The sequence below is a fragment of the Temnothorax americanus genome, unplaced genomic scaffold, assembly GCF_048541705.1.
Source record: "Temnothorax americanus isolate GAGA-0224 unplaced genomic scaffold, ASM4854170v1 Scaffold121, whole genome shotgun sequence".
Classification (NCBI taxonomy): Eukaryota; Metazoa; Arthropoda; class Insecta; order Hymenoptera; family Formicidae; genus Temnothorax; species Temnothorax americanus.
The window spans coordinates 46769-69724 of NW_027509255.1; the positions used below are offsets into that span (position 1 = coordinate 46769).

The 22956-nt window shown below is 37.7% G+C and overlaps 1 protein-coding gene and 2 long non-coding RNA genes across 4 annotated transcripts; all 3 read left to right on the forward strand.

The window, feature by feature from the left end:
• Positions 1-5339: 5339 nt before the first annotated feature.
• LOC143893539 (uncharacterized) lies at positions 5340-8795 on the forward strand. Its single transcript, XR_013255836.1, has 5 exons — positions 5340-6945; positions 7144-7547; positions 7708-7812; positions 8405-8459; positions 8744-8795. It is a non-coding gene; the product is annotated as an uncharacterized LOC143893539 (long non-coding RNA).
• Positions 8796-10455: 1660 nt separating this feature from the next.
• On the forward strand, positions 10456-11710 carry LOC143893541 (uncharacterized). Its single transcript, XR_013255837.1, has 4 exons — positions 10456-10871; positions 10979-10991; positions 11328-11508; positions 11586-11710. It is a non-coding gene; the product is annotated as an uncharacterized LOC143893541 (long non-coding RNA).
• A 1102-nt stretch (positions 11711-12812) lies between these two features.
• LOC143893538 (uncharacterized) lies at positions 12813-14484 on the forward strand. 2 transcript variants are annotated; one of them, XM_077399043.1, is made up of 6 exons: positions 12813-12887; positions 12972-13175; positions 13301-13512; positions 13911-13972; positions 14034-14242; positions 14345-14484. In XM_077399043.1, exons 3-6 carry the CDS (start codon positions 13472-13474, stop codon positions 14372-14374), a joined length of 342 nt encoding a protein of 113 aa, XP_077255169.1. In that variant the 5' UTR covers positions 12813-12887; positions 12972-13175; positions 13301-13471; the 3' UTR covers positions 14375-14484. The 2 variants fall into 2 exon arrangements, with proteins under 2 accessions (XP_077255169.1, XP_077255170.1); XM_077399044.1 differs by having other exon boundaries at positions 14070-14242.
• The last annotated feature ends 8472 nt before the right edge of the window (positions 14485-22956 follow it).

Below are 22956 nucleotides of genomic sequence, written 5' to 3' on the forward strand. Positions count from 1 at the left end.
TAACTCGTTTAAACAATTTATCTACCTGGTTTTAGACGTCTCAGCCGTCTCTGACTCTGCAACGCTGTCATCATCATCCACTGGTTCAGCCCCATGGTCTCGCTCGTCACGTCCTCCGAATGTAGGTGCTCTTTTTAAGTTTTCGTGCACCACCTTCCGCGGACGACCTCTTCCAGTTATCTTTCGCACCTCATACCGGTCGTTAGGCAGTACCTTCTTTACTTCAAAAGGTCCACTGAATTTGGGGCTCAGTTTTGTTCCAAGTCGTGGATTTTCCTTTACGAGGACATATTCTCCTAATTCGAAGCGGTGTACCTTCGCTTTTCCCTTGTCGAATTTAATTTTGGTTGTAGCGGAGTTCTCAGCTATCTTCTCCCGTATTGCGAGCCGAAACGACTCGATATCGACCCTCTCATTTTCGTAGTCTATTAATGACAGTAATTCGGGTGGCACACATCCTCTTTTTCCCGTTAAGAGTTCGATCGGTGATTTTCCCGTTGCCTTAGAAACTGTGCAGTTCATTGCCAATTGTAAGGCTCCCAGAGAAGCTTCCCAACGATCATCTTCCGTGTTTTCCATTATAGTCAGTCCATTTTTAAGTATTCGCATTATACGTTCAACCTGTCCGTTCGATCTACTCGCGTAAGCTGCAGTTTGGTGTAATTCAATATTGTAGGATTCACAATAGGTTTTATATTGTGACAGAAATGCTCCGTCACCGTCTACAATAACTCGTTTTGGTGCTCCAAAGAGAAATACAACTTCTTTTAAGTGTTCTAACGCTGACTGTTGGGATTTATAATTGGCGTACTTCAAAATTACGAATTTTGTAAACGCATCGATCGCCACAACACGTACCCTTTCTTAACGGCGGGTCCACTCAATTTGCTTGAGATGTCAATGTGGATAGTATGAAATGGTTCTGCAACTTTGTCTATCGGATGTAATTCCACTTGTGTTGCTCCTGACGGTCCCTTCATAGTCTTGCAAACGACGCAACGGTCCACAAAATTCCGTACCGTGGTTGACATATTAGGAAACCAGAAGTTCTCTCGTAATTTGTCCAGGGTTTTCTCCCAACCAAAATGTTTTATGGCCTGATGATAGTGATTTATTAGACTCCATTGATACGATCGAGGGACCACCTTCAGAGAAACACATTTGTCGTTAATTTGCCTTTTAAAACAAAGAGCTCCGTCTCTTAACTCATATTCCGGGTACAACTCTTGATTGTGTTGCTTTGAATCGATAATCTCCTTCAACTTCAGGTCTCGGTGTTGCTCCATAATGAGCCAATCATCATCATTAGTCAGATTCATTACAACTGGTACAATATGGTTCCGACTAAAGAAATCGGCATGTTTAAGTCGTTCTCCCTTTCTGTACTCCACTTCGAAGTCATAGTGTTGAAGAAAAGCCCACCATCGATGAATGCGTGGAAGTAACTCTTTCTTGTAACGTGATGCTTTGAGGGCATTGCAGTCTGTAACAATTGTAAACTTTCTACCATACAAAAAGTGTCGAAAATGTTTTACTGACCGTACCACCGATAACGTCTCCAGCTCATAAGAATGATAGTTTGATTCAGCCTTCGTGGTTCTCATACTGAAGTATGCTACAACGTGTTGTCGTCCTTCTTTGATCTGAATAAGTACTGCGCCGAAACCCGCTGAGCTAGCGTCTGTATGTAACTCGATTGGCAAACCTTCCTTAAAAATGGTTAGTAGCGGTGCTGAAGTTAAGTAGTCGATTATCTTGCTCCTCACAGCTTCATGAGTATCGGTCCATTCCCATTTGGCGCCTGATTTTGTTAACTCGTACAACGGAATCATCTCTTGCGAAAAGTTCGGTATAAACTTCCGAAAGTATCCAGCCAGGCCATTAAACTGTCGCACCTGTTTAACATTCTTCGGTATTTGAGACCGCGCCAAAGCTTCAATTTTAGATGGACTGGGCCGGACCTTACCATCTTTAATAACGTATCCAAGATACTCTACAGATCTCTTCATAAAGGAGCATTTATCAAAATTTATCAAGAATCCAGCGTCCATTAAGGCCTCAAGCACGAGTTCTAGTCGCTCTAAAGCCTCCTCAAACGTTCGCCCGGGAATCAGCACGTCGTCGATGTAAACCTGAGCTATTGTATGTTTCAAAGCTTTGTTGATTGATCTTTGATACACCTCAGGGGCGTTACATAATCCGAATGGCATGGTCAAGTATTCGTATTGTCCGTCCGGTGTTACAAATGCGGTTTTTTCAATCGAATCTTCTGATATGGGGATCTGGTGAAAACCAGAAGCCATATCCAAACACGTGAAATAATGTGCGTCCGCAAGTGGATCAATCTGGTCAGTTATCAACGGCAGTGGATAATGTTCTCGCACGGTGTTGGAGTTAAGTTCTCGATAATCAACAACAAGCCTATCTTCACCGTTTTTCTTCTTCACTAGTATGACAGGACTGGCGAATGGTGATTGGCTCTCACGAATAATGTTATTCTCCAAAAGTTCGTTTATAATTTTCCGTAGCTTCTCCCTCTCTACTGGTGCTAAGCGATATGGGCGCCGCTGGACGACCTTGTCTTGATTTTTCAGGCGAATAACGAGTTTTCCCGTGGTAACTCTTGTCTTGCTATATCCTTTCACGAAAATACGTTTGTACTTAGTTAACAGATTCTTCAATGCTTCTTTGTCTTCTGCTTTGGTGAGGTCGCTGTCTATTTGATCGAATCGTGTACCTTGAACTTGCAGCACTTGACGCTCTTCTGGCTCCCTTGCAATTGTCGTACCTGAATCAGTCAGTTCTACTCTAATTCCTGGAATCTCAAATAAATTTCTGCCAATTAATACATTTACAGGTATCTCATGATCCAGAACAACATAAAGCTCTAACTCAATCGTCAATCCATCGATCTCGCACGTGGTCTTGATTTGTGATGACGAAAAGATAGGAATCGGACCAATCCCCTTTAAGCATTTTATTACGCTTAATCTCTCTCCTGGTAAGGATGCCGCAATCGATTCTCGTACTAGAGAGCAGTCCGCTCCGCTATCAAAGATGCATTCTAAGGGTCGTCCACGGAAGTTGGCCATTATGACATTACACGGGCGCGTGGACGCTTGACATAAATTAACATTCTTACGTTCTGACTCTATTCGTTTAAAACAAGTCTCAAATGTGTGACCAATCTTCGAACAAAATGAGCAAGATTGTTTTAACTCGTTTTGGCCCTGACGTTCTAGATTGCTCGTAGATGGCTGTGACTCCTTAGCCTTGTTCAACGCGATCATTTTACAGTCACAAGCACGATGACCAATTTTTCCGCAAACGAAGCAAGTAATTGATGGTTCCTTCTGTCGATCATCTTCACTACGTGGTTTTTTATTCGAAAAATCTCGCTGTCGATTTGGTAGTTTTCTTTTTCGCATTGTTTTGGCAATTGCGATCAATTCCGGAACTGTATTTGATTTACTGTTAAGCAATTCCGTTCGAATTCTATCGTCGTCTACGCTTCCAATTACAAATTCTACGGCATCTGCTTCAATGGGATTGGGTTTCACGATACGCTTGAACATTCTCCAGACTTTGGAGAGGTACTCTGGAACATCTACGGCATCATCAATGGTATAATTTCGAAATTTTAACACGTCAGAGAAATACCTCGATTCAGGTTCAAATGTTTCCAGCATATCTTTACACATCTCCTCCCAAGTAGTCGTTCTCAATAAGCTGTCGTCCGCCCATGTTTTTGCACGACCTTGTAACACACTAGCCGCTTTTAATCGAACCTCATGGTCTTTCAGGTTATATTCTTTCTGTGTCCGAGAAATAAGGTTAACCCACTCTCGTACATCTGTGCCACCATCAGGGTCATATGAAGGAAAATAAACGTCTAATATCCGGGTACGTGGCGGCTCATCCGGGCGTATGAGTCTCATCATCTCTGCCACAGTCGCTCTATTTTCTGTACTCATTTTTTCCATAACTTCCTTTATAGCAAACTTAAAGAAATCTGTTACCGTATTCAGCGGTGAAGAGTCAGAATCTGCTTGTCCTGCTGTTCGGTGTTGAGACGATCCCACTTCTGATGTTAGAGAAATGGAAGGGTTAGTCGAGAGAGAGGTCTCGAAGGTTCGTTCCGAGTTCCCTTTTTCACGTTCTCCCTCTCCTTCGGATGCCATAATTCTTGGTTTAGCGTGAATTAGGTTGGAAATGGAAACGATTCAGAGTGTCTCGCTAGTACACTGGGCCTGACGTGCCACTGCGCCACGCCGTCCGCTTCTGAACCGAGGAGAAGTCTCTCACGTGTCCCACCATCTTAAGCGCGCCATCTGCCATCTCAACTCGCGAACTACTGAGCGCCTACATGCATACATATTGATAATACAATATAATCTAAATGTATAGCAGAAAGATTATGCATTCACATATTTACTGTAACACATACACTTACTACTCAATGTATACACATACTTATTGATAGTATATATAAGTATAGCAGACAATTTATGCATTCATACTATATATACCGTAACTCAACATATGTACATTTAGGGTATACATGTGCACAAAAAAATAGACCAATCTATTTCTTTACACGTATACTTATGCACGTATGCAAGTTTGTCTGGATTGACATTTAGGGCCTAGGCAAACTTGCATAGGTGCATAAGTATATGTGTAAAGAAATGGATTGGTCTATTTTCTTGTGCACATGTATACTTTTGTACATATGTTGAGTTACGGTATATTTGGTATGAATGCATAAATTGTCTGCTATACTTATATATACTATCAATAAGTATGTGTATACATTGAGTACTAAGTGTATGTGTTACAGTAAATATGTGAATGCATAATCTTTCTGCTATACATTTAGATTATATTATCGATATGTATGTGCATACATTGACTAGTAAATAGTAAGTATAAACGTTTACTGAATTGATACAATTAGTATGACATGTATACTTACTAATCAATGTGTGCACTTATATATTGATAATATAACATATAAGTATAGCTGAAGAGGACGAGGGGTAAGAAGTGTGAGGTGAGGTTCTGTCACCATCTGTCACTATCATAGCAAATGAGTTTTTCAGTATTTAGTAAGTGAATGTGTTGCATACTGTGTTTACGCGAACGTTACTTCTGTAGTAACTTACGATAATTCACTCTGCGTCAACGGGGTTATTCTGTAGTAACATATGATAATTACTCCACGTAAACGGGAGGTCTCTGCGTTTACGCGGAGTGAATTATCGTAAGTTACTACAGAAGTAACGTTCGTGTAAACACAGTATGCAACACATTCACTTACTAAATATTGAAAAACACATTTGCTATGATAATATACTACGTTTACGCGAGCGTTACTTCTGTAGTAACTTACGATATATCACTCGTTTACGCGGAATAAATTATCGTAGGTTACTACAAATTCCCGTTTACGCGAAGGAATTATCGTAAGTTACTACGAAAGTAACGCTCGCGTAAACGTAGTAATAGTGACAGATGGTGACAGATGTATAACCTCACCTCACACTTCTTACCCCTCGTCCTCTACACTCATCTCTGAGTGTGTGCGTGCGACCGTGCGTGCGTGCATGCGGTGCATGCCATGGAAATTTACAGCGCCTCTATCCGAATATCTCTGAACTAATCTCCTGCTATTTTGCGCTCTACTCTTATCCACAATGCACGCATACATCCGCACGATACACGCATACATACGCACGATGCACATCGACATCATTCTTTTAGATTACGCTTCCAAATCTTGATTTGGGGGGTTTATCGATGTTTTTATTGTTGTGCAATTCAGGGAAACTTGTTTTCGCGTTCGTACCGATGGTATATCTCTTATGTGAAATACATCTTGTGACGAGCTGACAGCTCGCCGTAACTCGAGACGCCATATTGGGATAAAAGTAGATAAGGAAATCTGTACTTTCGTAATTTTTTCTCGTTTTCTATATAAAATCGAAGTTTCCCTGAATTATTAACGAATGTACTGCAATTCTGAAGAAGGATTTTCAATTCTGTCAATTAATTACGACGCAAGGTGCCGACAAAAAAATGCCGGTAAAACAGACGGCTCCAGCATCCCCTTAAGATAATTGGCGACAGAATTTTCGTGCGACTCCCGGCGTTGCGTTCACGCGCTCCGAGCGTGAGGTATCGTCCTTTCGCGATCTTTCTTGCGAGATCTTATTTTCTATTTCCGTGATTATTTCGTGTTTACTGTTGATGTTCCATATTAATTGTAAGTTTTGTCATACTGTATCTCTCTGATCTAATCGCAGCGCTTTCTGCGCGTTTATTATACGATAACGCCGTAATTCGTTCATTCCGGTGTCCGCGCTACCACGAAGCCGAATCGGCCCTTATTGTTTCACGCGCGCAATTTTAATGAATAAATGTTATTTTGATTTATTAATTGCTTGAGTTCGGAACCTTATTTATGGCGTGTCGCCCCGCCGAATATCGCGCCGCCCTTCCTCACCCTCACCCCCACCCCAGCCCTTAGGTCGAGCTAGCCGATCCCTCGCACATCCGCACGTCTCGCTTTGCGTCTCGTGTTGGTTTCCTTTCGCGATTTCGCGGACGCGCGTTGACGCGTCTGGCGCCCAACGGTAAATTCGTTTCGCGAAGTGTCGGAGGTGCGAGAGAATCGTCGGAGAGGCCCGTCATCCCGCTCTCCTTGCTCCTTTTGATCCGGCACACGCCCCGGAGCGGTCCGGGAGTGAAAAAGTCGTGACAGTACATACGTCAATAGCACTGAGTAATAAGAAAAAAAATCGGGTACAGTAATTTCTCCAGTCTTCCATCACAAACATAAATTTCCGTACTTTAGTTTTTCTTGAGCCTCGTATTACATGGAAATTTTTGGTTTTTTATGTAAAAGTGTGTAGTATCTTGAAAAGCGTCAAAGTGTACTGCCACGTAAGTTGAAATACAGTATCACTTAATTGTTTGTATAATTACTGCTTCATCACAGAACACGCGAAAGTCCTTGTCATTACTGTACCCGATTTTTTTTCTTATTACTCAGTGCTATTGACGCATGTACATTTTCACAATAAAATATTCAAGTTTCTTTTTGGTTAATGTTCTATTCTGGCATGTACTATATTTTTTTAGTGGTACAAACATGGATATAGGAGTTATTGCATCTTCTGTAGTGGCTTTGGCATATTAGATGAAAAAAGTCATTGACGGGTTATTTTGTGACAATGACGATGACGACGACGAAAGCGATGATGAGATTGAGATAATGCTTGCAACGGTGATGCACAAAGAAAAAGAAGTGGGTCCGAAGCCAGCACAATGCCAAAATTTTGTTGAACTCGTCGTGCCAAGATTTACTTTTAAACAGTTCCAAGAGAACTTCTGTATGTGTGTGTGTCTGCGCCAGCATTTGAAAGATTGTTAACTGTCATTGCTCCTCTTTTGGAAAATTGCACAGGAACTGGCAGACCGACAACAAAAATCGAAAAACAGCTATTAGCTGTTGTGTGGTTGCTCGCAACGCCCGATTGTTTTAGGTAAGCAGAAAAGTTGAATTACATAATTTTTTAGCCTTGTCTCCTTGTCATTTTTTCTCCGATCCTGTCGTATATATTGTTAATTATACCTCACGTTTAACTTCATAATTCTCGACCTCATAACAGGCTGAAAGTTATAATGCACATATTTCTTTTGCAGATCTATCGGAATGAAGTTTGATATGTCAAAATCAACCTTTCATTCCTGCTTTCGAAGAGTAATAGCACGGTCTTACATACAGGCCTGGAAACTTCAATGGTGGGGGTAGGTTGCTTAGTGAAGTTGTTTTTAAGTAATTTAATAGCCACTAGAGTTGTTGCGATCGATGTTCCCGCGGTGGCAAGGGACGCCGGAGGCCGGGGGGGATATCTGTCATATGAAATTTGGCGGAGTGGTTTTGTGTCAACTTCGTAATCTCGACATTATGGGTTCGAATCTCCGTGCCCTTAATTTTTTTTTTTTTAATCCTTTCACAATAATAATGTGATAAATAATAATGCTTTAAATAATTAAAGACTACAAATTAATAAAATATGTATAAATATAAATATAAATAAAAATAAATATATAAAAATAAATATAAATATAAAATAAATACGAGTTTTTATTCTAAAAATTAAGAACAAATAAAAATATTTTTTATGTTTATTTTTATCCTTTTTTTTATTTTTGTGGGTATTCCAGGTTGTCAATTCAAGGTAAGTATAACGAATAAAAATCAACTTTTTAATTTTATCTCCTTTTATTTTATTTTTAAAATTCTTGCAGGTACTTTTTAGTTTTTAAAATCAAGTACATACGAGAGAAAATATAAATCAATCCTTCAATTTTTGCCATTTTATTTTATTTTTTACAGGTATTCCAAAGTTGAAATAGACAATGTTTGGCTGCATGCAAGAAAGTATTGCAAGGTAAGAAAGATGATATTATTGAGTAAGAAGGATATTATTGAGTTAGGGTCAAAGCACGTAATATTGCGTAGCGATATATGACTGTCATATAATTGACTAATGAATAAGGTGCTTACGTTTCGCTTACGTAAGCACCGTATTCATTAGTCAATTTGAATAATTTTTTCTTAACAACAAATTTTTTTTTCAGTTTTAAATTTTCCTGGTGAGCGTTTTGCCTCATTCTTAGTCGTATATAGTAAACTATTGCATAGGACAAGATTTCAGATGCATGTTCTTTACAGGGAAACGTGAAGGTGTGAGAATCAAGTACTTCATCGAGAGTTACATCGAAGACGTCAGCACGAGAGCAATATTTTGCAAACGACACTTCAATATGACGGATCAGATTAAAGAAATGGAGATTTGCGTGAATCAGACCACCGCGTGATTTTATTTGAACCAGTTGCGACTCCGAGGATCCGCAGCTGGTCTTCAATCTCACAGCTTCTTCACACGCCGAGCAGGATTTATATTTTTTAAGGACTTGCTTGCACAGGTAACCTGGAAAAACAATACAATGATTTTCGACCATTATTTAAATAAAAACGCCCTGGGGCCGTATTCTGTTTTGCTTTAACGATGTCGGCGCAGCTTTTACACGATATGAAAAACCTGCGCAATGACGCTTATTGAACTGACAGTTGGTAGGTAAGAACGGAATACGGGCCCTGTCTTTAAAGCAAAAGAACATGAATTCTACATCGACACATGTAAAGCGAGTTAAATGATCAATGATAACAAGCCATGCAATGGTTAGTGCAACCAGCGTTGTTGTTAGTATAATACAAACCTACGTTTTTGTTTAAACAAAACATATTTTTGCAGAGACATAATTAAGATATAAAACCTGTTACGAAGTAGATAATACAATCGAGGATAGGGGAAAGAGCATAATCATGTTCGGAATGAGGATCAATGACATCGTCCGCCTCCCAATCGTCATGTTGCAATACAAGGTCGAGTTTTTCTTTTATTTTTCGCACATATTTTGCACTTTTGCCCTCACGCTTGTTGCCGTAAATTGCTTCTAATAGAGATCAACGTCGTCGGCCTCGTATCGGACGAAACCGTGCAATTACCATATTTTGGAGGCTTAATCACGCTATACACCGATAGCAATTTATACAATTGTAAAAATGTTGGGCAATTTGGATGATCGTTGCATCCCGCGCATTGGCGTATAGTGCCAAAGAATTTCTAAAAAAGGCAAGTAGTTGTTCATTGTAGAACAAGTAAGTACATGTAAAATTTATTGGTAATACAATAAACATATCATTAAATAAGAAAAAATATATATTACCTCTAAGTTATCCTGATTAACTTTTCCAGTCAGCAGGTACTTAAAATCGAATTTGTCAATCAGATAAGCGCAAAGGTCCATTGTCAATCGAAGAGATATTCTTAATCCTTGTGAAGTTTCGACAGTAAGAAATTCTTCTGCTGTAATATCTTTTTCCGACACTGCCGATTCCCATTCATTCAACCACCGCAATGTATCTTCCAGAACCTAAGAATTACGTAATAATTAAAAAATTGTATGTAATATTATCGCTATTTTATTTTTTATTATGCGACCTAAGTTATTTTTGTACCTTAAAGTCATTACAATGCGGCGTGAGCCCTTGATTTGGCAATTTGCGATTCATTGCGTCGAACATGTCGTTCATGCGTTTGCAAAAGGAAATTGTTTCTTCACACCCGTTAAGTTCTTCGCACCCGCGTGACAAATAAAACGCGAGCCCATCAGCCATGGAGTTGCTGAATATCTGTAACCCAATAAAAAGTTTTTGACTAATTCATAAAATTTAAAACGGCCCGAATAAATACCATATTTTTCGTTACACACAAACGTACCTGAGTAGCCAGTCTGACTCGCATTTTCGATGTGTTATCCAGCACAATATGTCTATTTGTTATTTTTGGACATACTCGTGCATTTCCTGGATGATTCTTATCCAGATTAAACAACGTTTGGAAATACTTCCAACAAACGTAGTCATCCGTAGATGTTACCTAAAGAATAATGCCAACTATTTACTGACCTACGTATTGTACGTAACTTACATTATAAATAACGGTGGGCATCACCTTTCAATTCTTTTAAATTTTTCAGGTTCATAAATAAAATTACAGAGCCCCAAAATCCGGCTTTCGTGGCGTTAATATTTTTTTCTTATTTTTTAATAACATAAGTGAAGTAAGATAAGCACGAATAAGTGAAAATTCCATTCTTAATGAAACGAAAATATCAATAATGATAAAGCCTTTGATATTTTCTTTCCGCTTTTTCGGAATATAGTGGTAGATATGTATGTCGAATATTTTTTTAAGTTTTTATTATTTTTTAGGTGTTATGGGTTTCCTAAGAAGGTAGATATATATTTATTTTTATGCAACACATATTTTTTAGGATCTCCGGAATTCAAAGAAAGATATGTATTCATTTTTAATTACATTTCTTTTTGAGGTGCCTACAGGATTCCAACTAAGGTATGTATGTATTTCTATATAATTTTTTTAATTGTCAGGGTAGTTATCATGTAACTTTATCCCTAGAGTGGAAACGTAAAAAGTGAAAAATTTTATGTGATTATCTCTTTCTATTCGACACTAATAGAAAGAAATATATTTACATGAAACTTTTCACTTTTTACGTTTCTGTTCTACAGGAAAAGTTACGTGATTGCTGCCCAGGTTTTTTAAGATTTTAGGAAAAGTAAATTAAACTTTTGTTTTTTTGACATGTTTACCTTTCAATTTTTTTTATTGTAATTATATATCTTTTTTATTGTAATTATTTTCTTAACTTGTTATTTTATTTTTTAGGAAAGTATATATGCAGATGCCCTTTAATATCTTTCTCATTATTGTCGCTAGTAAACATAAGACTACAGATCATCTTACAACTTACCCGCAATTTTCTCTTGTTGTACAACCGGTTTCGGATGTTCTTGATGACGTGGCAGATATCGGAAAAAACGAATACTTTCCGATTGTCATCCAAAGGGTGAGTGAACCACGTTTTGGTATTTTCTATTGTCCCTCTGACACCCAAAAGCGACCACATTTTCGTGTTTGTTGCAGCACCGTCGGCAATAACTCCGTGGATTATCGCTCCGCATTGTTCTAAATAGGAAATAGCTTTAACAACAATTTTCGCGAGTTCTTCTCCTTTTACGGGATTTTTAGAAGCAAACACTGCAATTGGCTGTGTATCTGGAACATGAGGACAAGACCGTGTGTTGCCTGCTCGTTTACGTCTGTGGATTGTTGCCCATCATCACCAAAGTCGGTTAAGCCCAGATAAGTTAAATTTCTGCAACAAACTGCCACAGACTTTCTGAGGTTTATTTCATCGAGCAGTAAAACCCCGTGACGCTGCAGTTGAGTTTTCGATGCAAAATGTTTCTCGAGGAGTTTCGCAAATTCTTCATCGAAGCCACACTTTGCGTTAATTAAGGAAAAATAACTGCGTATTGTCCTTGTGCACGGAAGTGGCAGAATATTGTTTTTGTGCAAAAATTCGTAATCTCTTGGCGATCGGATGTTCAAAAGCATGCACAACATAATCCAGTCATCGGAGTAACGTCGACCTTTGGCGTCCTTTTTCCTTGCCGCGGCGATGATTTCCTGAACTACTAGTTTTTGAGACTTTGAGATGTTGTCTAACTCAGCTAATTTTTTATCCACAGCCGTATCTTGCATGCTTGCCATTTGTGCTTCTTGTGCTTTCATACACGTAATAAAATCTTTTACGTGATCCTTAGCTCAAAGTTTCTGACGCCTTTCACGTCTAATTTTTATCCGCATCGCTAATAATTTACGTCGATCAATGGGGTTTGAAATGTTACGAATCCGATTCATCGTCGGACGAATCTTCAGCCGTGCCTCCTGTTGCAATATGCATTTCCTCCACTTCATGCAGGAATCGCATCTTTTCTTCTTCGAGAGTAGAGAACAGCCTTTACTTCTCCACTTGTCGATGTTATCTTGATATGCCCCATTGACTACTATAAAATGGATACTAATGTCACCTAGGCCACTGCAGACATTCATTCCTTTGAATTTTTCTAGTATGTTCTTAAGCATTTCTTTTTTCTTTAGAACACGTTCGAGATTCTTATCTTGTGGATAAACGTGACGACCATAAACAAAATATTTTAATATTCCGTCGATGTCAAGTGTAACACTTTTTTGTGCTACTGGACAATGCTCGCCGTTTTTGACCTTCATGATCGCGTATGTAAACAGCGTACATTGTACAATTTCAGTACGCATGTTGACCCAACTCCATCCCTCCGGAACATCGGCATGATCCTAAAAGAATTGTATGTCAAGCTGAATCTTCAACCGTTTGAGCTTTTCAAAAAGCAAGCGGAGAAAAAGGCAGGGAAAGACTTTAATACATGGAATTTCGATCTTAATTTCCTGTATGAATTTGTAAAAACCTATCTTATTTTTATTGCACAGACTCATCCTTTGTTGCACGATGTGAATTGTACCTTCATACCTCTGATGAACTTAATGTGCGGAGATGTACATGTTAAAGAAACCCTGACGAAAGAGGGCTTAGCGGACGTGTGCACAAGTTATGGGCCTGAATAGCGCTAAATAAAACAGTGTCAACGTCTGCTTTAAAATTGCTAGCGACATTCACAACGAAATGTAACGTTGGTAAGATTACGTTTAAAAACCTACACTTTATTTAATTATGATTAATAACTTTGAGAAAGGTATACGATTTCTCTGTTGAACATATATAATATGCAATCTTTTTAAATTGCGTTGTAATTTTTTAGCCGCACAGTCTTTAACATTAACGACGATATTACCGGGAAGTGGATTAAGGAAAACGCCAAATACGCTCGCGCTGATACATGTCATCATACAAGTAACGTGCAAAGAAATTGAAAGGGCCGGTCAAATTTTCGATAATCACAAGATGCACTTTGCCTTCCACATTCTGCGAAATGCGGTGCACGTTCACGAGTGTAGAGTCTGCATTTCGAAGGTAATTAAATCATTTTGTTATTATTATTATTATTATTATTATTATTACAGAATAGTCTGAAAGTAATGAGACTTAGACTGCAGTTTCCAAACTGATTAATTAATTACGAATTAATTGTTCATTTTATAGAGTAATTAATTTTACAATTAAAATGGGCAGTTTTATTTCATCTTTTGTAACAACATCTTTCAGACTATACCCTTTTCACCCAAACGAATGGCGCCATCTCTCGGTTTTTACTAAACACTATTGTTTGATACTTCTGATTCTATTTTCACCATTGTTTTAACAAAACACAATTAGTATTAAACGACAATTGTATCAGCGTGCATTTGTGACGCATAAAAAAATATGTCTACGATTCCCGTTTTTAATCCAAGCGTGCATGTGTATCTCAGAGACGTAGCAGGGAACATGATGCGGAGCGTTAGAGGATATAACATTGCTATAAATCTACAAGGTACATATAAATATTAAGAAATATATCATACAATATATAATACAATGTTTTGTTACATTAGATCAGAGTTTGATCGAGGTCTGCTTGCCTGATACAGAGGCCTGCATGAGCAGTACAACTGACTGTGAGCACAGTCCTTTTCTCGACAACTCAAAAAAAATGAGGATAATCAACAAGCTGCTACTGTTCAACCTTCGACTTTATCTACTGTTCTTCCACCTGAAGGCAATTCACAACCGAAGAAAAGCAAAACCCAAACTGCTTCAAATGGTGAAAATCAGTTTATTGCTATCATTATTACTACCTATATTATATCAATTAAAACATATATTTTGTCATGTTGCATTTACTGATAACATTTTTGTTTTGCAGTTGCAATATGGACAGATCAGTTGGTTGTAAGAAGCCTCATACACTTCTGGTCTGTGAATCAAGAATTGTTCGCAAACAATTCAATGAAAAACGATGATGTATGGAAAATAGTTGCCGAGGAACTAAATACACTTAAAAAGACACATTATTCTTTAGATCAGTGTAAAAATAAAATGAAAGAGTTAAAGCGAAAATACACTGAAACCAAAGACAACAATATGCAGTCCGGTGCAGAGGCCAAGACATGCCCATTTTATGAAGAATTAGATGAAATTTTAGGCAAAAAGCCATGCGTCAAGCCCGTTGCACTGGCCTCCAACAGGCGTCCCGTTCTGGATAAAATGTGCACGGATGTAGACTGTAAAGAAGAACCTGAGAAAAAGAAAAAGAAAAGTAAATCCGACGTTCTCGATGAAATTAGAGAGTGGAGGGTGGAGTCGATGGAATATCGAAGAACCACTGATGCCGAGAAGCAGAAACAGCGTGAGGAGCAACTTGAAATTGCACGGAAGAGTATCGAGTCTATGGATGCTCGCATGGGTCAGTTAATTGATGATTGATAAATTGATAATTGATAAATTTTTCTTGTCAAAAACCTTGGCGCTGCTAGACCTTAAAATTAGGTCAGCTTGGTGTGTGTGTGTGTGTGTGTGTGTGTGTGTGTGTGTGTGTGTGTGTGTGTGACGGTGAATAATGCGGCTTATTATTAAGTATAGGATAAGTTAGGATAAGTTTAGATTTTTAAAGCGATTAGAATTAAAAGTATAGAATAAGTATAGAATAAGTAATATTTACATTTGTAAAAGGTCTCTCTCTCTCTCTCTCTCTCTCTCTCTCTCTCTCTCTAGCAGCGCCAAGTTTTTTGACAAGAAAAATTTATGTATTTTAATAAAATAATTTTATTTTTTGTATTGTTACCTCTGTAATTCTTTGCGATGCGATTAAATCTTTTAAAATACATATATAAACTTTGTATTTAAATACCTTGTATTCCCTTGTTGGGTTTAAATATTTTAATAAAATATTTGTATTTTGTACTGTTACCTCTGTGTAATTCTTCATGATTCAATTTTTTATTCTAATCGAAGAAAAGCAGTAGTAATATTACCTTTTTTAAAAAAAGGTAAAAAAAGGCGCCAAGTACACGTATAGTAGTGTATATGTTGTTACCTAAAAAAAAAAGAAAGTGGTAGTATTATACCTCGAAAAAACCTAAGTAACAAATGGTAGATCTTTATATCTCGAAAAATCTCGAAAAAATCTAAGCAGTAGTATCTTTATTTCCGAAAAATTATAACCCAAGTGATACACGTCACAAAATTATGTTACCTTATCAAAAAGAAGAGTCGCGCTTCAAGTGATCTATTACAATTACAAAAAAGAAATGATATCTCTTTAAGTTAGAGCGCCAATTACAAAGAGAACATGTATATTGCCTCAAAAAATAATTGTTGCACTACATTGAAAAATCTTTACATTGTGTCAATTAGAAAAGAATGTATAATAACAATTTTATAAGATTAAAAAATTTTATTTAAATTTAACAAGGGAATACAAGATATTTAAATACAAAGTTATTTACATGTGTATTTTTTAATGGCCACAAAGAATTACAGAAGTAACAGTACAAAATAAAAATATTTTATTAAAATACATAACTTTTGCTTGTAACAAATGTTGGTGCTGCTAGACCTTTTAAATAAATAAAAACAACAATAAATAAAAATAATTCAGAGAAAAATACAATGGGAGTAATATTAAATGATTATCAGCGTGGATGTGGGAGTGAGTGATATGGGTGTGCGTGACTACGCGGACGGCGGATAATGCGGCTTATAATTAAGTATAGAATAAGTTTATTTATTTATTTAAAATTTCGAGGTCTAGCAGCGCCAAGTTTTTTTACAAGAAAAATTTATGTATTTAATAAAATATTTTTATTTTGTACTGTTACTTCTGTAATTCTTTGTGGCCATTAAAAATACACATGTAAATAACTTTGTATTTAAATATCTTGTATTCCCTTGTTAAATTTAAATAAAATTTTTTAATCTTATAAAATTGTTATTATACATTCTTTTCTAATTGACACAATGTAAAGATTTTTCAATGTAGTGCAACAATTATTTTTTGAGGCAATATACATGTTCTCTTTGTAATTGGCGCTCTAACTTAAAGAGATATCATTTCTTTTTTGTAATTGTAATAGATCACTTGAAGCGCGACTCTTCTTTTTGATAAGGTAACATAATTTTGTGACGTGTATCACTTGGGTTATAATTTTTCGGAAATAAAGATACTACTGCTTAGATTTTTTCGAGATTTTTCGAGATATAAAGATCTACCATTTGTTACTTAGGTTTTTTCGAGGTATAATACTACCACTTTCTTTTTTTTTTTAGGTAACAACATATACACTACTATACGTGTACTTGGCGCTTTTTTTTACCTTTTTTTAAAAAAGGTAATTTTGTGCGGATATCACGCCTTTTTGTAGTATATTACGCATTGTATAAACAGTATGTACAGGATAAAGCTATTTGGAGGTATAATACTACCACTTTGTTTTTTTCGAGGTAACAACATAACAGGGTAACAACATAATACATATACACTATTATGCGTGTACTTGGCGCTCATTTTACCTTCTTTTTAAAAAGGTAATTTTGTACGGATATCACGCTTTTTTGTAGTGTTACGCAACTTAATCTTATAAACAATATATCTTATAATTTCATAAACCGTATATAATACAAGGTATGAAGCTAAAAATGTTACGGACTATTATTTCTAAAGAAAACAACAATTTAATATTTTGCTCAGTTTTTTAAAAATAATAATCTGTAACCCTTTTAGTTGTACACCTTGTATATATTTTTCAATTTCAACATAAAACAAAATCGCAATAAAGCATGATTAATGTTAATAAGTCGTTAACTGTAAAATTCTTTATTTATTTTTATTTGCGTGTCTTACTGAATGTTGTTCGCAACTGTATATGTACCGATATCTTCAGGTATCGATATTTTTGATAATTATTTTTACGTCAGACATAATTTTAATTCATCCAATTTTTATTATGTCTAAACATAATTTTTGTCCAATTTTTATTATGTCTAGACATAATTTTAATTCAGCGATTTTTATTATGTCATGACATAATTTTAATTCTGCCGCTAGGGAAATTTTAAGTCGATTTTTATGAATCAAGCTTGAATTCAATGTTTAGGTGTCCCAGGTTGCCGATGACGAGGTCCACATAGCGCGCTCTATAGTTTTCGGTGTCCAGGTGTATTAATACCTTGAATTTGATGGCCACGTGTTCCAAGTTGCCGATGACGAGGTCCACAACCTGGGACACGTGGACATTGGATTCATGGTATTAATACACGTAGACACCGAAAACTACGAAGCGCACTATGTGGACCTCGTCATCGGCAACCTGGGACACCTAGACATCGAATTCAACGTACGATTACACCTGGACACCGAAAACTATGAAGCGCACTATCTGGATCTTGTCATCGGCAACCTGGGACACGTGAACATTGAATTCAAGGTATTAATATACGTAGACACCGAAAACTACGGAGCGCACTATGTGGACCTTGTCATCGGCAACCTGGGACACCTAGACATCGCATTCAACGTACGATTACACCTGGACACCGAAAACTATAAAGCGCATTATCTGGATCCCGTCATCGGCAACCTGGGACACGTGGACATCGAATTCAAGATATTAATACACGTAGACACCGAAAACTACGGAGCGCACTATGTGGACCTCGTCATCGGCAACCTGGGACACGTAGACATTGCATTCAACATATTATTACACCTGGACACCGAAAACTACGAAGCGCACTGTGTGGACCTCGTCATCGGCAACCTGGGACACGTGGACATCGAATTCAACGTATTATTACACCTGGACACCGAAAACTACGAAGCGCACTGTGTGGACCTCGTCATCGGCAACCTGGGACACGTGGACATCGAATTCAACGTATTATTACACCTGGACACCGAAAACTACGAAGCGCACTGTGTGGACCTCGTCATCGGCAACCTGGGACACGTGGACATCGAATTCAACGTATTATTACACCTGGACACCGAAAACTACGAAGCGCACTGTGTGGACCTCGTCGTCGGCAACCTGGGACACGTGGACATCGAATTCAAGGTATTAATACACGTAGACACCGAAAACTACGGAGCGCACTATGTGGATCTTGTCATCGGCAACCTGGGACACCTAGACATCGAATTCAACGTACAATTACACCTGGACACCGAAAACTATGAAGCGCACTATCTGGATCTCGTCATCGGCAACCTGGGACACGTGAACATCAAATTCGAGGTATTATTACACCTAGACACCGAAAACTACGGAGCGCGATATCTGGACCTCGTCATCGGCAACCTGGGACACGTGGACACCGAAAACTACGGAGCGCACTATGTGGACCTTGTCATCGGCAACCTGGGATACCTAGACATCGAATTCAACGTAAGATTACACCTGGACACCGAAAACTATGAAGCGCATTATCTGGATCCCGTCATCGGCAACCTGGGACTCGTGGACATCGAATTCAAGATATTAATACACGTAGACACCAAAAACTACGGAGCGCACTATGTGGACCTCGTCATCGGCAACCTGGAACACGTAGACATCGAATTCAACGTATTATTACACCTGGACACCGAAATCTATGAAGCGCATTATCTGGATCCCGTCATCGGCAACCTGAGACACGTGGACATCGAATTCAAGATATTAATACACGTAGACACCAAAAACTACGGAGCGCACTGTGTGGACCTCGTCATCGGCAACCTGGGACACGTAGACATCGAATTCAACGTATTATTACCCCTGGACACCGAAAACTATGAAGCGCATTATCTGGATCCCGTCATCGGCAACCTGGGACACGTGAACATTGAATTCAAGGTATTAATACACGTAGACACCGAAAACTACGGAGCGCACTATGTGGACCTTGTCATCGGCAACCTGGGACACCTAGACATCGCATTCAACGTACGATTACACCTGGACACCGAAAACTATAAAGCGCACTATCTGGACCTTGTCATCGGCAACCTGGGATACATAGACATCAAATTCAAGCTTGATTCATAAGAATCGACTTAAAAATTCCCTAGCGGCACTTTCTGCCAAGCATAGAGAACCTACTTTTCCGTTGACTCAATATTTATTATATATATACCTAATTTTTACTTAAATAGAAATCTTCCTCCTCCGATAAGTTTATCGACCTAATTTTGAAATACGCGCGCGATATCGAAACTGGCGATACCTGCGCCGCCAGCGTCGAAAAAGTGAAAGTGACGTTTCTCTGATAGATCGTGGCGTTAGGAGGAGGAGTATCTTAAAAATAAATTTTCACATTTGGACTTTGCGTCGCAATATCTCCGCTCGTAAGGCACGTAGCGGAATATTATGAAAGAAACCCCCCCCTAATTGGACCCCAAGCTATCGATCAAGCCTACTTAGAACTTGATCCGTTCACTCGTTATCGAGATCTCAACATCTCGGGTACTCGCAACCCGTCGCGTCGCGTAAAAGAGTCACGGTCGGTCTCGCTCCGCGTGTACTTGGCGCGAGACACTACCGTGTCTCTTGATACCTCGAAAAAACCTAAGTAACAAGTGGCAGACGTAATCTTTGTATCTCGAAAAATATACTGAGAAAAAAAATTGTTAATCCCAAGAAATATTTAGTTCGATACGTTCAACTAAACATTTTAGTTAGTTAACTAAATATTAGTTGTTTCAACAATTTATTTCGTTTCTTTAATCAAGAATTAATTAATTCAACTAATGTTTAGTTAACTAACTAAAATGTTTAGTTGAACGTATCGGACTAAATATTTCTTGGGATTGACAAATTTTTTTTCTCAGTGTATGTTCTCTGTAATTGGCGCTGTAATTTAAAAAGAGATATCATTTCTTTTTTGTAATTGTAATAATAGATCACTTGAAGCGCGACTCATTTTTTGATAAGGTAACGTAATTTTGTGATGAGATTTTTGGAGATACAAAGCTTACGTCCACCACTTGTTACTTAGGTTTTTTCGAGATATAATACTACTACTTTGTTTTTTTTCGAGGTGATAATAGATCACTTGAAGCGCGACTCATTATTTGATAAGGTAACGTAATTTTGTGATGTGTATCACTTGAGTAATAATTTTTTGGAAATAAAAATAATACTGCTTAGGTTTTTTCGAGATTTTTGGAGATACAAAGATTACGTCCACCACTTGTTACTTAGGTTTTTTCGAGGTATAATACTACTACTTTGTTTTTTTTTTAGGTGAAGATACCACTGTTTAGGTTTTTTCGAGATTTTTCAAGATACAAAGATTTCGTCTACCACTTGTTACTTAGATTTTTTTAAGGTATAATACTACCACTGTTTTTTTTTCGAGGTAACAACATATACACTACTATGCGTGTACTTGGCGCCTTTCTTTACCTTTTTTTTAAAAAAGGTAATTTTGTACAGATATCACGCCTTTTTGTAGTATTACGCATTGTATAAACAGTATGTACAAGGTGTTATTTCGAGGTATAATACTACCACTTTGTTTTTTTCGAGGTAACAACATAATACATATGTACTACTATGCGTGTACTTGGCGCATTTTTTTACCTTTTTTTTGAAAAAGGTAATTTTGTACGGATATCACGCCTTTTTGTAGTGTTACGCATCTTAATCTTAACAAAAAAAAATTACACCTTATAAAGAAATGTGTCTGAAGTTGTAAATATATATATATACACATTGCCGGACATTGCTTTTATGTATAATATGCATGTATATTACGTTGCTTGTATAAATTATTTCTTACCAACTTTTTCCAAAAATAATATATAAATACCTTTAGCACCTGTAGGCCATCGTTTATTTTCTATAATTTTTCCATCATCAAATTCAATCCAAAATGTCCTTTCTCTACACATACTTGTATAATGACCATCTTCAATAGATGTACCCTGATGAAATATAGTATTCATTACTTTATACTGCTGTTTAGCTATCGATATCTTAGTTGTTGATATGCCAGTTAAATTAAATGTCTGTGGTATTTTCACTAATTTATTATCCTGTGACGAGAACAAAATTAAATGAATGATAACTATTTCTTTCGTCAACGTTAATTCATTTCTAAATACTAGATTTCCTGCACAAAATTGGCATGTTTTTCCATATAACGGACCCCAATTTAAAAATGTATCCTTCAATAAATTATTAAGATTATAACTTTTCTTCTTCAAATTATTAATAGAAATTGGAACAACTATGTTATCAGTAATATTATCTTTTGTCGTATAACCACATGAGTTGCTAATGCACTTAGTAGTACGAGTAACTTGATGCCCGACCAAATTTTTTACGTAATTATATTTTGTGCAAATGGCAATAAGAAATTCAAGAGCGTCTCGTTTTGCTGGTTTTTCATCACCACGACTCGTAAAGCGCTCTCCTAAATCTGTCCGTATCGCATCAGCATTCAAATTAGGTAATCGTTTGTCATATATATGCGCTAATATACTTAAATCATCTTTATCAACTTTAAGCAACACTTTCCTAATAATACTTGACTGCAAGAAACATTGTATTACTGAATTTGCGTAGCATGAAACTCCATCCTCATTTTGCAAAACAGGTATCGGCTCAACAGTACTTTTTCCAACTTGTTGATCTGACTCTTGACCGGCATTGATTATTTTCGACAATGTCCACGGAACATCTTTTACTTTTCGAAAACGTTTTTTCGAAATGTAGGGATACGAAATCTTTAGATAAGCACGAAGCAATTCAATTCAGTATATCGCCGGCACGATTACGGTGTTACTGCCGTTTCGCGTACGCGCGTATGCGCGCGTTGTCGCACCTTACCTCGCGACGCGTAATAAAGAGTCACACGATCGGTCTCGCTCCGCGCGTACTACCGTGTCTCTCGATCGATCGAGATAGGTTAACTGATCAGATGATGAACTGACTGACAGGATAGCGCTCTAAACGAACGCACTGTCTGCACTGCACTGCACTGCGACACTAACGCCGCTAGCCGCCAGTGTCGAAAAAGTGAAAGTGACGTTCTCTGTTTGTTACATGTATGTTATAAAGAAAAGCGGTTGACGGAGACGACGTATCTTAAAAATAAATTTTCGCATTTGGACTTTGCGTCGCAATATCTCCGCTCGTAGGGCACGTAGCGGAATATTATGAGAGAAACCCCCCCCCTAATTGGACCCCAAGCTATCGATCAAGCCTACTTAGAACTTGATCCGTTCACTCGTTATCGAGATCTCAACATCTCGGGTACTCGCAACCCGTCGCGTCGCGTAAAAGAGTCACGGTCGGTCTCGCTCCGCGTGTACTTGGCGCGAGACACTACCGTGTCTCTTGATAAATAATGGCTACTCTTTTACAGTTATTCCTTCGGCTCTGGACCCATAATATATAACAAGTTCAAGTCCGTGGTATCGTACGTGATTGATGATCTACCATTGTTCGATAAGAATGCGGTGGTTACTGTACCGAAGTTGTCGGTGTATAA

Coding starts and splice junctions, on each gene's coding strand:
- LOC143893538 (XM_077399043.1), top strand. CDS start 13,472: ATGCGGTGCACGTTCACGAGTGTAGAGTCTGCATTTCGAAG. Junction 13,513..13,910: donor GTAGAGTCTGCATTTCGAAG/GTAATTAAATCA, acceptor TGTGTATCTCAG/AGACGTAGCAGGGAACATGA. Junction 13,973..14,033: donor CATTGCTATAAATCTACAAG/GTACATATAAAT, acceptor TTGTTACATTAG/ATCAGAGTTTGATCGAGGTC.